This window comes from Lagopus muta, chromosome 28 (assembly GCF_023343835.1).
Source record: "Lagopus muta isolate bLagMut1 chromosome 28, bLagMut1 primary, whole genome shotgun sequence".
NCBI classification, from domain to species: Eukaryota; Metazoa; Chordata; class Aves; order Galliformes; family Phasianidae; genus Lagopus; species Lagopus muta.
The window spans coordinates 2105647-2118857 of NC_064460.1; the positions used below are offsets into that span (position 1 = coordinate 2105647).

Here is a 13211-nt window from a genome sequence, read left to right on the forward strand (position 1 = left end):
ATGATGTCCCACATTGGGATGATGTCCCACATTGGGATGATGTCCCATACTGGGATGATGTCCCATACTGGGATGATGTCCCACATTGGATGATGTCCCACATTGGGATGATGTCCCCACACTGGATGATGTCCCACATTGGGATGATGTCCACATTGGGATGATGTCCCATACTGGGATGATGTCCCACATTGGGATGATGTCCCATACTGGGATGATGTCCCACATTGGGATGATGTCCCACATTGGGATGATGTCCCATACTGGGATGATGTCCCCATACTGGGATGATGTCCCATATTGGGATGATGTCCCATATTGGGATGATGTCCCCATACTGGGATAATGTCCCATACTGGGATGATGTCCCCATACTGGGATGATGTCCCACATTGGGATGATGTCCCCATACTGGGATGATGTCCCACATTGGGATGATGTCCCACATTGGGATGATGTCCCACATTGGGATGATGCCCCATACTGGGATTGATGCCCCATACTGGGATGATGTCCCACATTGGGATGATGTCCCATACTGGGATGATGTCCCCATACTGGGATAATGTCCCATACTGGGATGATGTCCCCATACTGGGATGATGTCCCACATTGGGATGATGTCCCCACACTGGGATAATGTCCCATACTGGGATGATGTCCCCATACTGGGATGATGTCCCACACTGGGATGATGTCCTCACACTGGGATGATGTCCCATATTGGGATGATGTCCCATATTGGGATGATGTCCCACATTGGGATGATGTCCCACATTGGGATGATGCCCCACACTGGGATGATGCCCCATACTGGGATGATGTCCCGATGATGTCCCACATTGGGATGATGTCCCACATTGGGATGATGTCCCATACTGGGATGATGTCCCACATTGGGATGATGTCCCACACTGGGATGATGTCCCACATTGGGATGATGTCCCACATTGGGATGATGTCCCTCATTGGGATGATGTCCCATACTGGGATGATGTCCCCACACTGGGATGATGTCCCACATTGGGATGATGTCCCACACTGGGATGATGTCCCCACATTGGGATGATGTCCCCATATTGGGATGATGTCCCACACTGGGATGATGTCCCACATTGGGATGATGTCCCATACTGGGATGATGTCCCATATTGGGATGATGTCCCACATTGGGATGATGCCCCACACTGGGATGATGTCCCACATTGGGATGATGTCCCTCATTGGGATGATGTCCCACACTGGGATGATGTCCCACATTGGGATGATGTCCCCACATTGGGATGATGTCCCACATTGGGATGATGTCCCATACTGGGATGATGTCCCCCATACTGGGATAATGTCCCATACTGGGATGATGTCCCCATATTGGGATGATGTCCCACATTGGGATGATGTCCCATACTGGGATGATGTCCCATATTGGGATGATGTCCCACATTGGGATGATGTCCCATACTGGGATGATGTCCCACATTGGGATGATGTCCCATACTGGGATGATGTCCCACATTGGGATGATGTCCCACACTGGGATGATGTCCCACATTGGGATGATGTCCCACACTGGGATGATGTCCCATACTGGGATGATGTCCCCATACTGGGATGATGTCCCCATACTGGGATGATGTCCCATATTGGGATGATGTCCCCATACTGGGATGATGATGTCCCCATACTGGGATGATGTCCCACATTGGGATGATGTCCCACACTGGGATGATGTCCCACACTGGGATGATGTCCCATACTGGGATGATGTCCCCACACTGGGATGATGTCCCCACACTGGGATGATGTCCCATACTGGGATGATGTCCCCATACTGGGATGATGTCCCCATACTGGGATGATGTCCCACATTGGGATGATGTCCCCATACTGGGATGATGTCCCATACTGGGATGATGTCCCCATATTGGGATGATGTCCCACACTGGGATGATGTCCCACATTGGGATGATGTCCCCCACATTGGGATGATGTCCCACATTGGGATGATGTCCCACATTGGGATGATGTCCCCACATTGGGATGATGTCCCACATTGGGATGATGTCCTACATTGGGATGATGTCCCATACTGGGATGATGTCCCATACTGGGATGATGTCCCATACTGGGATGATGTCCCACACTGGGATGATGTCCCCACACCACTCTGTCACCGTTTGCAGAGGACAGCTCTGTGGCAGCACTCAGCGGTGTCACCTCCACCCCACAGATGATGGATGGGAGCAGCAGCACAGCTGTGCCCACTGCTGGAGGACGCCCCCCCCCCCATTTGTCACCCTCCCCTCCACCTCCTGCCAGCAGCCCATGCCCGTTTCATTAACTCTTTCCTTCGTTAACCCAGCGCTGCCTGGGAGGGACCCCTCTGCTCCCCCCATGAGGAGTGATGGAGGATCCAGATGCTCCCTGCTCACCCTGTAATGGGGTTTCCCCTTTTCTTTGGGGTTGGATTTGGGTTGGAGGATCCAGATGCTCCCTGCTCACCCTACAGTGGGGTTTCCCCCTTTTCTTTGGGATCAGATAAGGGATGGAGGATCCGGATGCTCCCTGCTCACCCTGTAATGGGGTTTCCCCTTTTCTTTGGGATCAGATAAGGGATGGAGGATCCAGATGCTCCCTGCTCCCCCTACAATGGGGTTTCCCCTTTGCTTTGGGGTCAGATAAGGGATGGAGGATCCGGATGCTCCCTGCTCACCCTACAGCAGGGTTTCCCCTTTGCTTTGGGGTCAGATAAGGGATGGAGGATCCCGGTGCTCCCTGCTCACCCTATAGCAGGGTTTCCCCTTTGCTTTGGGGTTGGATTTGGATTGGAGGATCCCAGTGCTCCCAGCTCACCCTGTAATGGGGTTTCCCTTTGCTTTGGGGTTGGATTTGGGATGGAGGATCCAGATGCTCCCTGCTCACCCTACAGTGGGGTTTCCCCTTTGCTTTGTGGTCAGATGAGGGATGGAGGATCCCAGTGCTCCCTGCTCACCCTATAGCAGGGTTTCCCCTTTGCTTTGGGGTTGGATTTGGATTGGAGGATCCCAGTGCTCCCTGCTCACCCTGTAATGGGGTTTCCCCTTTTCTTTGGGGTCAGATAAGAGATGGAGGATCCCAGTGCTCCCTGCTCACCCTACAGTGGGCTTCCCCTTTGCTTTGGGGTTGGATTTGGGTTGGAGGATCCAGATGCTCCCTGCTCACCCTACAGTGGGGTTTCCCTTTGCTTTGGGATCAGATAAGGGATGGAGGATCCCAGTGCTCCCTGCTCACCCTACAGCAGGCTTCCCCTTTGCTGTGGGGTTGGATTTGGGATGGAGGAGCGCAGCCCGCGGTGCACTTCGGGGCGGTGTAACTCGACTCTCCCATTCCTGTCATGTTTTACATGGCCGGGCATGTGGTGAGATCGTGTTTGGCCAACCTTTGCTTTCCCCAAAGGAGGGAACGGAGGGGCCCACCGTGCCGCCGATTTATTGCGCCTCCGGAGAGCTCCGAAAAAAGCAGATGCCTTCGGCCTTAATCTGCCCCGTTGCCATGCAAACCCCCAACCCGCTTTGATGTCCCCCTTAAATGCTCCATGTGTTTCCAATAAACGGAGGTTTTATCGCTGGAGCTGTTAAAGGCAGAGCTGGGGGGGGGGGGGAGGAAGGGGGGGGTCGTCCCTCGGATCTATGGGGGCTGCTGGGGGGTAAAGCCTCTGCCCTCGGAAAGGGGCCACGGTGCTGCCCCTTCCCCATGGTGTCACCTCCACATGGGTCCCTTTCCCCATGGGGGGGGGGTCACCTCCAGATGCGTATCCCCTCCCCGTTATGTCCCTTCCCCATGGGACCCCCTCCCCCATGGTGTCGTCTCCCCATGGTGTCACATCCATATATGTGCCCCCTCCCTGTGGTGTCCCTTCCCCATGATGCCCCCTCCCCATGACGTCCCCTCCCCATGATGCCCCCTCCCCATGATGTCCCCCCCCCTATGTCTATCCCCTCCTCATGGTGTCACCTCTCTACATGCATCCCCTCTCCATGATGTCCCTTCCCCACGGGATCCCCTCCCCACTGTGCCCCCTTTCTATGCGTATCCCCTCCCCACGATGTCCCCTCTCCATGGTGTCCCTTCCTCATAGTGTCACCCTCCACATGTGTGCCCACTCCCTCATGGTGACCCTTCCCCAAGATGTCCCCTCTTCACGATGCCCCCTCCCCATACTTATCCCCCCCCCCCCCCTTCCCCATGGTGACCCCTCCCCACGATGTCACCTCTCCATCATATTCCCTCCTCATGGCATCACCTCCCTATGTGCATCACCTCCCATTTGTGTCCCCTCCCCACGGTGCCTCCTCCCTGTATGCGCCCCCCTCCCCTTGGCATCCCCTCCCCTTGGCATCCCCTCCCCATGATGTCCCCTCCCCATGGTGTCACCTCCCCACGTTGTCCCCATCCCTATGGGATCCCTTCCCTGTTATGTCACCTCTCCATGATATCCCCACCTCACGGTGCCACCATCCCTATGCACACCAGCTCCCAGTGGACGCCCCCTCCCCACGGTGCCCCCTCCATATGTGTATCCCCCTCCCCACGCTGTCACCTTCCTGTGCCCACTCCAAAACGCTGCATGGAGCTGCGCGATGCCACAGCGCTCCCTGCAACGTCTGTTGGCTCTTTTTTGTGCCCCCCAGACAGCAAACTTTGGGGTCTGGGGCAGGGGGGTTTTATTCTCCCCTTCCCCATTCTCCCTTTGGCTGAAGCGTGGTGTCAGCAGCGCTGCTGATAGACGCTGCAGAAGGGGTCAGCAGCGCCGGTATTCTTTTATTTTGACAGCGCCATGAAAGTGTTATGTGGTCGCAACGCCTCCCCGCTGCTCCACCCCCTCTGCCTTTATCAACCTGAAAGGACCCATGGCCCTATTTACGACCCAACTCGAATGGCGTGGCGCGCGGGGACGGCCCACAGCGAGCGCTGATTTATGGACGCGACGCACAAAGCTGACCCTCCAGGACGTCCCCTTTTTGGGTGCATTTGACCATTTTTCAGGGCCTGTGGTGGGGCTGTGAAGGTCATAGAGCCATTGGGGGGGGGGGTGTTTTCGGAGGGACCTTAGAGATCATTGTGCCATAGGATGGTTGGGTTGGAAGGGTCCTCGAAGATCATGGAGCCATGGGGTGGTCAGGTTGGAAGGGACCATAAAGATCATAAATGATGGGGTGGTTGGGTTGGAAAGGTCCTTAGAGATGATAAAACCATGTGGTGGTGGTGTTAGGTTGGAAGGGTCCTTGAAGGTCACAGAATTATAGAATGAGTTGGGTTGAAAGGGTCCTGAAAGATCACCGAACTGTGGGATGGGCCGGGTTGGAAAATTATGGGATGGTTGGGTTGGAAGGGTCCTGAAAAATCATGGGACCATGGGATGGTGGGGTTGGAAAGGACCATAAGGATCATAAATGATGGGGTGGTTGGGTTAGAAGGGCCTTAAAGATCATCAGCCATGGGATGGTGGGGTTGGAAGGGTCCTTAGAGCTGATAAAACCATGGGATGGTGGGGTAGGAAGGGTTCTTTAAGATCGTAGGACCATAGGATGGTTGGGTAGGAAGGGTCCTTCAAGGTCAGAGAATTATAGAATGAGTTGGGTTGAAAGGGTCCTGAAAGATCATCAAACTGTGGAATGGGCTGGGTTGGAAGGAACCATAAAGATCATAAATGATGGGGTGGTTGGGTTAGAAGGGCCTTAAAGATTATCAGCCATGGGATGGTGGGGTTGGAAGGGTCCTTGAAGGTCAGAGAATTATAGAATGAGTTGGGTTGAAAGGGTCCTGAAAGATCATTCGAACCGTGGGATGGTTGGGTTGGAAGGGACCATAAAGATCATAAATGATGGGGTGGTTGGGTTAGAAGGGACTTAAAGATCATCAGCCATGGGATGGTGGGGTTGGAAGGGTCCTTAGAAATCATAAAACCATGGGATGGTGGGGTTGGAAGCATCCTTAGAGATGATAAAAACCATGTGGTGGTGGTTGGGTTGGAAGGGTTCTTTAAGATCGTAGGACCATAGGATGGTTGGGTTGGAAGGGTCCTTGAAGGTCAGAGAACTATAGAATGAGTTGGGTTGAAAGGGTCCTGAAAGATCACCGAACCGTGGGATGGTGGGGTTGGAAAGGACCATAAGGATCATAAATGATGGGGTGGTTGGGTTGGAAGGGCCTTAAAGATCATCAGCCATGGGATGGTGGGGTTGGAAGGGTCCTTAGAGATGATAAAACCATGGGGTGGTTGGGTTGGAAGGGTCCTTAAAGGCCATCCAGCTCCAACTCAGCATATGGGTCTTCTGACTGTATTTGCTCTTTTCCCACTGATTTAACAGAAAACCAAGTGCACAGCAGTGCACAGAAGTGCTGCCATGGTGCCCTTCTCCCCCGGTGCTGTTGTTGATGACATCTGAAGTCGGAATGCGAAATGCCTCCGCTCCCAGCCGTGACACGAAGCAGCCCAGCAGGGCTCCGCTTTCCCTGTGTAATTACTGCCAGACCCCAACCCGTCCCTGCGCCCCCTGGGGATGCACGAGCTTTCCCTGCAGAGGGGATGGGCTGAGGTGGCGATTTCCAGGGCGGAACTTGCAAAGAAAGGGCAGCACGAAGGGTTTCTCCACTGCTGGCGGACGGCTCCCTCACGCTGTGGGGCTTTAGCGCGGGTGGCTCTTCTATCTCAACCAATTTATGCCTGCATGGAGGTCAGCCAGGGTGCAGGGTGCTGTAACCAGGGTGAGAAAAGCTCTTGACAAGAGCACGAGGGCTCTGCTTTATGTCAAGTGCCAGCCCCGCACCTGCAGTGCTTCCCTTTGGTGGAGTGATGGCAGCGTGGCTGGAAGTGTCCGTCTGTCCGTCCGTCCGATGCTTTGCTCATTACCTGTGCTCTGCACGGCCAGCGCATGGCACCCAGCGTCACCCAGCCCCTGGGGACACATCCCGTGCTGTGCATCCCTCATCTCTGCAGCCCGAGGTCCCTGTTTGCACGCTGGGAGCAGCACCACTCGTGGGCTGAGGGGCAAAAATCAGAATTGCGCGGGTTTCTTTTCATGGAGGTGGATTTTTGGCAGGGATTTTTTTTTTTTGCTGTGGAGAAAGCAGATCCAGGTGCTTGCACTCAACCAGGTGTGAAGAGAGGGCAGGGGAAGGGCTGCAGCGTGGGTTGTGCTGCACACAGGAGGAACATGGGATGGTCATCTTGTCCCCATGGGTTGGGGACTGGGGGAAAGGAGTGGGGAGGAGAAGGGGTGAGTGTGGGGATGGGTGGGTGCATCCTTCTTCCCTTCCCTTCCCTTCCCTTCCCTTCCCTTCCCTTCCCTTCCCTTCCCTTCCCTTCCCTTCCCTTCCCTTCCCTTCCCTTCCCTTCCCTTCCCTTCCCTTCCCTTCCCTTCCCTTCCCTTCCCTTCCCTTCCCTTCCCTTCCCTTCCCTTCCCTTCCCTTCCCTTCCCTTCCCTTCCCTTCCCTTCCCTTCCCTTCCCTTCCCTTCCCTTCCCTTCCCTTCCCCTTCCCCTTCCCCTTCCCCTTCCCTTCCCTTCCCCTTCCCTTTCCCCTTCCCCTTCCCCTTCCCCTTTCCCCTTCCCCTTCCCCTTCCCCATTACGACCCTGATGGACAAAAAGCACTGATCACAGGCTTACACACCTGTAGACATTCACACCATGGGTGCTTTGTCTCCATCCCATCACCACTGAGTCTGGTCCGAATCCACACCACATCCAAAGAGCCGCAGAGTCTCCAGATCTGGGACTTCAGCAAAACTATTTCCTGACTTCTGGGGGGCAGCAGCAAGACTGAAGTCCTGCTTTCCGCTCAGAAGTCTTGTGGAAAGTCAAGATCTTCCTCAATGGAGACATTCAGAATGTCCGTAACGATGCACACGCAGAGTTCATGTTTCACCGTGCTTTGATTTATCATCCCTTGAGTTAATTATTGACCTTAGCTTTGCCTCGGTCAATATTTACCTCCCCAGCTCAATAAATCTCGACGTTCACCTCAACAGATAGTCAATATCTGCTTAGTGTTTATCTATTCCCTCAGTTGCTAATTTTGCTGAAAGCTTTTATTTATTCTCGTAGCGCGTGCTGCCTCGGCGCACGGCGCGGGGGATCGATCCTTCCCTCAGACAAAGCCTCCGCTCCTCCATGGTGCAACAAGGCACGGGTGACGTCGATGCAGCCAAGGCCTCATCCAGCTGGCCAGCTTTCAGGCATCGGGGTTTGGTGATGCGGCCGGCGGCTTTGCTGGACCACGGACAACAGTCTGTCCAGCCCGCAGCTGGGGAGCAAAGCCCCGTTGGGACGCATTGGGCAGCCCCACGGTGGGACGCAGTGTGCAGCCCCTGTGGGCTGGGGGAGGGACATGGGCTGCATTCCCTTCTCCACCCCAACGCCATCCGCAAGGTCTGTGCTTGCAGTTCCTTGGGCATGCAGTTCCCTTCCCTTCCCTTCCCTTCCCTTCCCTTCCCTTCCCTTCCCTTCCCTTCCCCTTCCCTTCCCTCCCTTCCCTTCCCTTCCCTTCCCTTCCCTTCCTTCCCTTCCCTTCCCTTCCCCTTCCCTTCCCTTCCCTTCCCTTCCCTTCCCTTCCCTTCCCTTCCTTCCCTTCCCTTCCCTTCCCTTCCCTTCCTTCCCTTCTCTTCCCTTCCCTTCCCTTCCATCCCTTCCCTTCCCTTCCCCTTCCCTTCCCTTCCCTTCCCTTCCCCTTCCCTTCCCTTCCCTTCCCTCTTCCCTTCCCCTCCCTGGGGAACCCTGATGATGCTGCAGCTCCGATGGGTTCCATGCCATTGGATGCAGCCACAGATTTGGTCAGACCATCGCCTGACTCGGGAACGGTTCTCTTCCCTCCTCACCTCTCCCTGCACATCTCCATCCCCACAGCCCCCCGATCCCTCCGTCCCCACGAGGAGGAGCGCGGGACGACCTCCATCTCCACACTCCTGCCTCGAACTTTTAATATTTTAATTGAGTGAATTGACCTGGACTCGTCTATTGAACTCTGCCTGACCTCTTAAATAACAGGTCAAGGATTTAGCTTGGCGGCGCTGACCTCTTCCCCTTATCTGCTAATACTGCTCCTCTCTCAATTAGCTGCCATCCCCCGGCCCCGGTGCTGGGACCACTTGGCCGGCGTCAGTGTGGCTTCGTGCAACGCACGAGTGGCTCCGAAACGGAGCTCATTGGGGCGGTCCCATCCACAGCCCCTTCCTTAGGGACAGACCTCTGCCAGGGGACGTGGGATGGGAGAACCCAGAGGACGCTCGGTTCTCTTTGGGATGGGGCAAAGTGATGCTGGGAAGCTCCCAGAGCTGCTCGGGCATCGTGCGATGCGCTCAGGGTGGGTTTTTCCCCCATTTCTCCACGTGCTGTGGGGCATGGAGAGGAACGCCATGACATCGGTGCATCTGATGAACCAAAGCCAAGTGACCGCTTTGAGACACCTGGGGACAAACACGGGATCCCTGCCCTTGAAATGACAGCTAAATGACCCCAGGAGAGCGACGGCAGCTGTGAAAGCGACGCTTTGGTGTCACAACAGCAGCAAAACCTCCTGCGCAGCAGCTGAAGCAACCCCTGCACGCACAGCTCCGGCGCACAGACGAGAGTTTTTCACCTCCACGTAGCACCAGGACCCCCCCCCCCCTTCCTGTGACCCCCCGTGCCTCTGCCACCACCCCGGTGCCACGCAGCTGCCGCGTTCATCTGCTCGGTGCCTTGCGGCAGCGCTCGGCTCAGCACGCACAGCAAATGCACGCGGAGATTTGCAGCGCCATAAAACTTCGCCTGCTCCAATTTTATCTCGCCGGAGCCCCGGCTCGTGGTTACCCAGCCCTGCTAAATTAGCGCTGGGCTCCGCATTCCAGAGTATAAATATCTGCCATTGTAGTGCTGAGGAATGCGAGCGCGTTGGAGGCTAAAATTAAAGAGCGGGGAAGGAGGCAGCTCGGGTTACCAGAAACAAGACTCCATTGTGCTCCCATTGGGGCTTGGCTTGGTGCAGGGGACTGTTCGTGCTTAGGAACGGCCTGGGTTCAGTGCAAGGGGCAAAGGAGCTTTGATTGCGATTCTGGGTAGATTTAATGGCCGTTTTTTGGTAGCTTTAATTGCAGCTTTGGGGTACGGAGCTCGAAACTGAGAGCTGCTCCCCACCCGGTGCTTTGCAGCAGGGCATTTTCTAGGGGGGCTGTGTGGCATCTGCGCCCGCGTTGGGTGCTCCTCTTCTTTCCCCTTCTGCTCCCCACCCACAGGGAGCAGCAATCAGTAAACCACAGCATAAGATCCCAAACAGAAATGGGTTGGGATGTGCTGAAGCCATCGGCTGCCCCTTATACGCATCTGTGGGTCCAAGCTTCTCTCCTTGGGGGGGGATGATGCCCCAAAGCCCCTTCTATGCGCTCTATGCACAGAGATATTTCTGCCCTCTGGAAAAAGCGGGGTGGGAGAAATCTTTGCCTTTTCCTTCTTAAAATCTGTGTTCTGCAAAGGAGCAGCAAATGGGTCAAGATTGGGCTGCGCAGAAAGAAATCCACCAGGATTCTCCCCTTCTTGCTGCAGATGCAGGTGTCTGCTGGGCCAAAATGACCAGGAAGGAGCAGCAACAACTGCAGCAGAAAAAAGCTCAGGTTTGCTCACTGCTTGCTGCTTTGCTCCCCATCGTTTACATGGAGGTGGGATCTTTGCAAGGCTGTGGGGCTGAGCTCTGATTTCCAACACACAGCTGAGCGCCCACTGCCCCTTCCGCCCCCTTCCACAATCCTTTTTCTGCCCCAGCAGCACCAAAAACCACCAAAGAATGCAGTGCACCGAATAGGAAGGACCACTGAGTCCCATTCCCAGCATCGTGTGGCACCACCCCAAATCCCAACCCCATTTCCAAGCGCTCCATGGCCCCCACTCCACCCCTTACTCTGCTCCTTTTCCTGCCTCAGCAGCGCAGAGGAGCACAAAATAATCGCTGAACAACGCAATGTCTCAGATAGGAAGAAGCACTGAGCCCATTTCCCAGCTCCGCGTGGCGCCACCCCCAAACCCAAACCCCATTTCCAACCCTCCTTCAGCTGACGATGACCGCATCCCCGCCGCGCCGGGGGCAGCTCTGCCTTTAAGCACATCCAGATGTGGGCAGCGGAGCTGTGAAAGTCCTTCTGTGGCCGCAGCAGAGGCCGTGGGGGGCACAGAGCCCAGAGGCGTCGCTCAGGGGCAGATCCCATACATCAACACGACGATTTGGGGACCTCTCCATCGCGGCCCCATCCCCCATCGCCGACCCCGATCCCCCAAAAGATCACTGCAGGCTTTTGCTAAGCGGACAAAACTCACCCCCCAGATGCACAGAACTGAATTTTGGGCACTTCTCTGCACGCGCAGAGGCTGCATTTCCCCAAAGCAGGGCGAGAGCCCTCGTTAGGGAAATCGTCCTCGTTAAGAACCCCGCTCGGCCCCGTTGCAGGGAGCGGCGGTGGGTGAGGATGCGGCGCCCGCGCGGGTCGTAAATCAGTGCCTCTCCGTAATTTTATGTAACGTTAATAAATCAGACAAATGAAAATAGCTCGGGCCTTGTAGGGCATAAATCAGCCCCCCGCTCCGGCGCGGTGCTTTAAAATAATTTGTAGATTGATGGTTGTCCGCCTCCGTGAGCGGGTTGGGGGCCTGGGAAGATTCTTAATGAGCTCTGTGATGTGACGGCCCCCGGGCAGCGTCCCCCCCCCTCCCCATTTGGGCAGAAGAGGCTCTGTGTGCCCAGAGGTGAGCAGGGAGGAGGGCATGGGGACCTCGGGTGCACCTGCGGTGGGGTGGGCAGATTTTGCTCTTTCTATAGGGGAAAAGGTCCCTCGGCCCCTGTGGGTGTGAACTCAGAAGGGTTGAGTCCTCCATTGGGCTCTTCTGTCCCTTCTGCTGGGCCCAAGGTCTATGAAGCAGCATCACCAGTACCACCAGTACCACCAGTATCACCAGTACCACCAGTACCACCAGTACCACCAGTATCACCAGGACCACCAGTATCACCAGTATCACCAGTACCACCAGTACCACCAGTATCACCAGTATCACCACTATCACCAGTATCACCAGTATTACCAGTATCACCAGTATCACCAGTATCACCAGTACCACCAGTACCACCAGTACCACCAGTACCACCAGGACCACCAGGACCACCAGTATCACCAGTATCACCAGTACCACCAGTATCACCAGTACGCCAGTATCACCAGTATCACCAGTATCACCAGGACCACCAGGACCACCAGGACCACCAGTACCACCAGTACCACCAGTATCACCAGGACCACCAGTATCACCAGTACACCAGTATCACCAGTATCACCAGTACCACCAGTACCACCAGGACCACCAGTATCACCAGTATCACCAGTACCATCAGTACCACCAGGACCACCAGTACCACCAGTATCACCAGTATCACCAGTACCATCAGTACCACCGGTATCACCAGTATCACCGGTATCACCAGTATCACCAGTATTACCAGTATCACCAGTACCACCAGTACCACCAGTATCACCAGTATCACCAGTATCACCAGTACCACCGGTATCACCAGTATCACCACTATCACCAGTATCACCAGTATTACCAGTATCACCAGTATCACCAGTATCACCAGTATCACCAGTATCACCAGTATCACCAGTATCACCAGGACCACCAGGACCACAAGTACCACCAGTATCACCAGTACCACCAGTATCACCAGTACCACCAGTACCACCAGTATCACCAGTACCACCAGTACCACCAGTACCACCAGTATCACCAGTACCATCAGTACCACCAGTACCACCAGTATCACCAGTATCACCAGTACCACCAGTACCACCAGTATCACCAGTATCACCAGTACCATCAGTACCACCAGTATCACCAGTACCACCAGTACCACCAGTACCAATATCACCAGTACCACCAGTACCACCAGTACCACCAGTACCACCAGTATCACCAGTACCACCAGTACCACCAGCCGTGATGGAGGCTCTGGTTGAGGCCCCCACGTGGCACAAAGTGTTTTTTCCACCTGAGCACCAAAAATGGCACCCTGTCCTTCCTACGGGCACCAGAGCCACCCGCCATCTGCACTGGGACCCAGCCTGCATCCAGATCCCATAACTTGTTTCACAACCTGGATTCTCCAACTGCCTGCACAGATGGGGTGGCACCACCCCAAATCCACAGCCCCCACCCCA

At 55.3% G+C, this 13211-nt stretch overlaps 1 protein-coding gene across 1 annotated transcript; it reads left to right on the forward strand.

Annotated features, from left to right (window-relative positions):
- The first annotated feature begins 11913 nt into the window (after positions 1-11913).
- On the forward strand, positions 11914-12994 carry LOC125685381 (histidine-rich glycoprotein-like). The gene is made up of 2 exons (XM_048928375.1): positions 11914-12208; positions 12255-12994. Exons 1-2 carry the CDS (start codon positions 11914-11916, stop codon positions 12992-12994), a joined length of 1035 nt encoding a protein of 344 aa, XP_048784332.1.
- Positions 12995-13211: the final 217 nt, after the last annotated feature.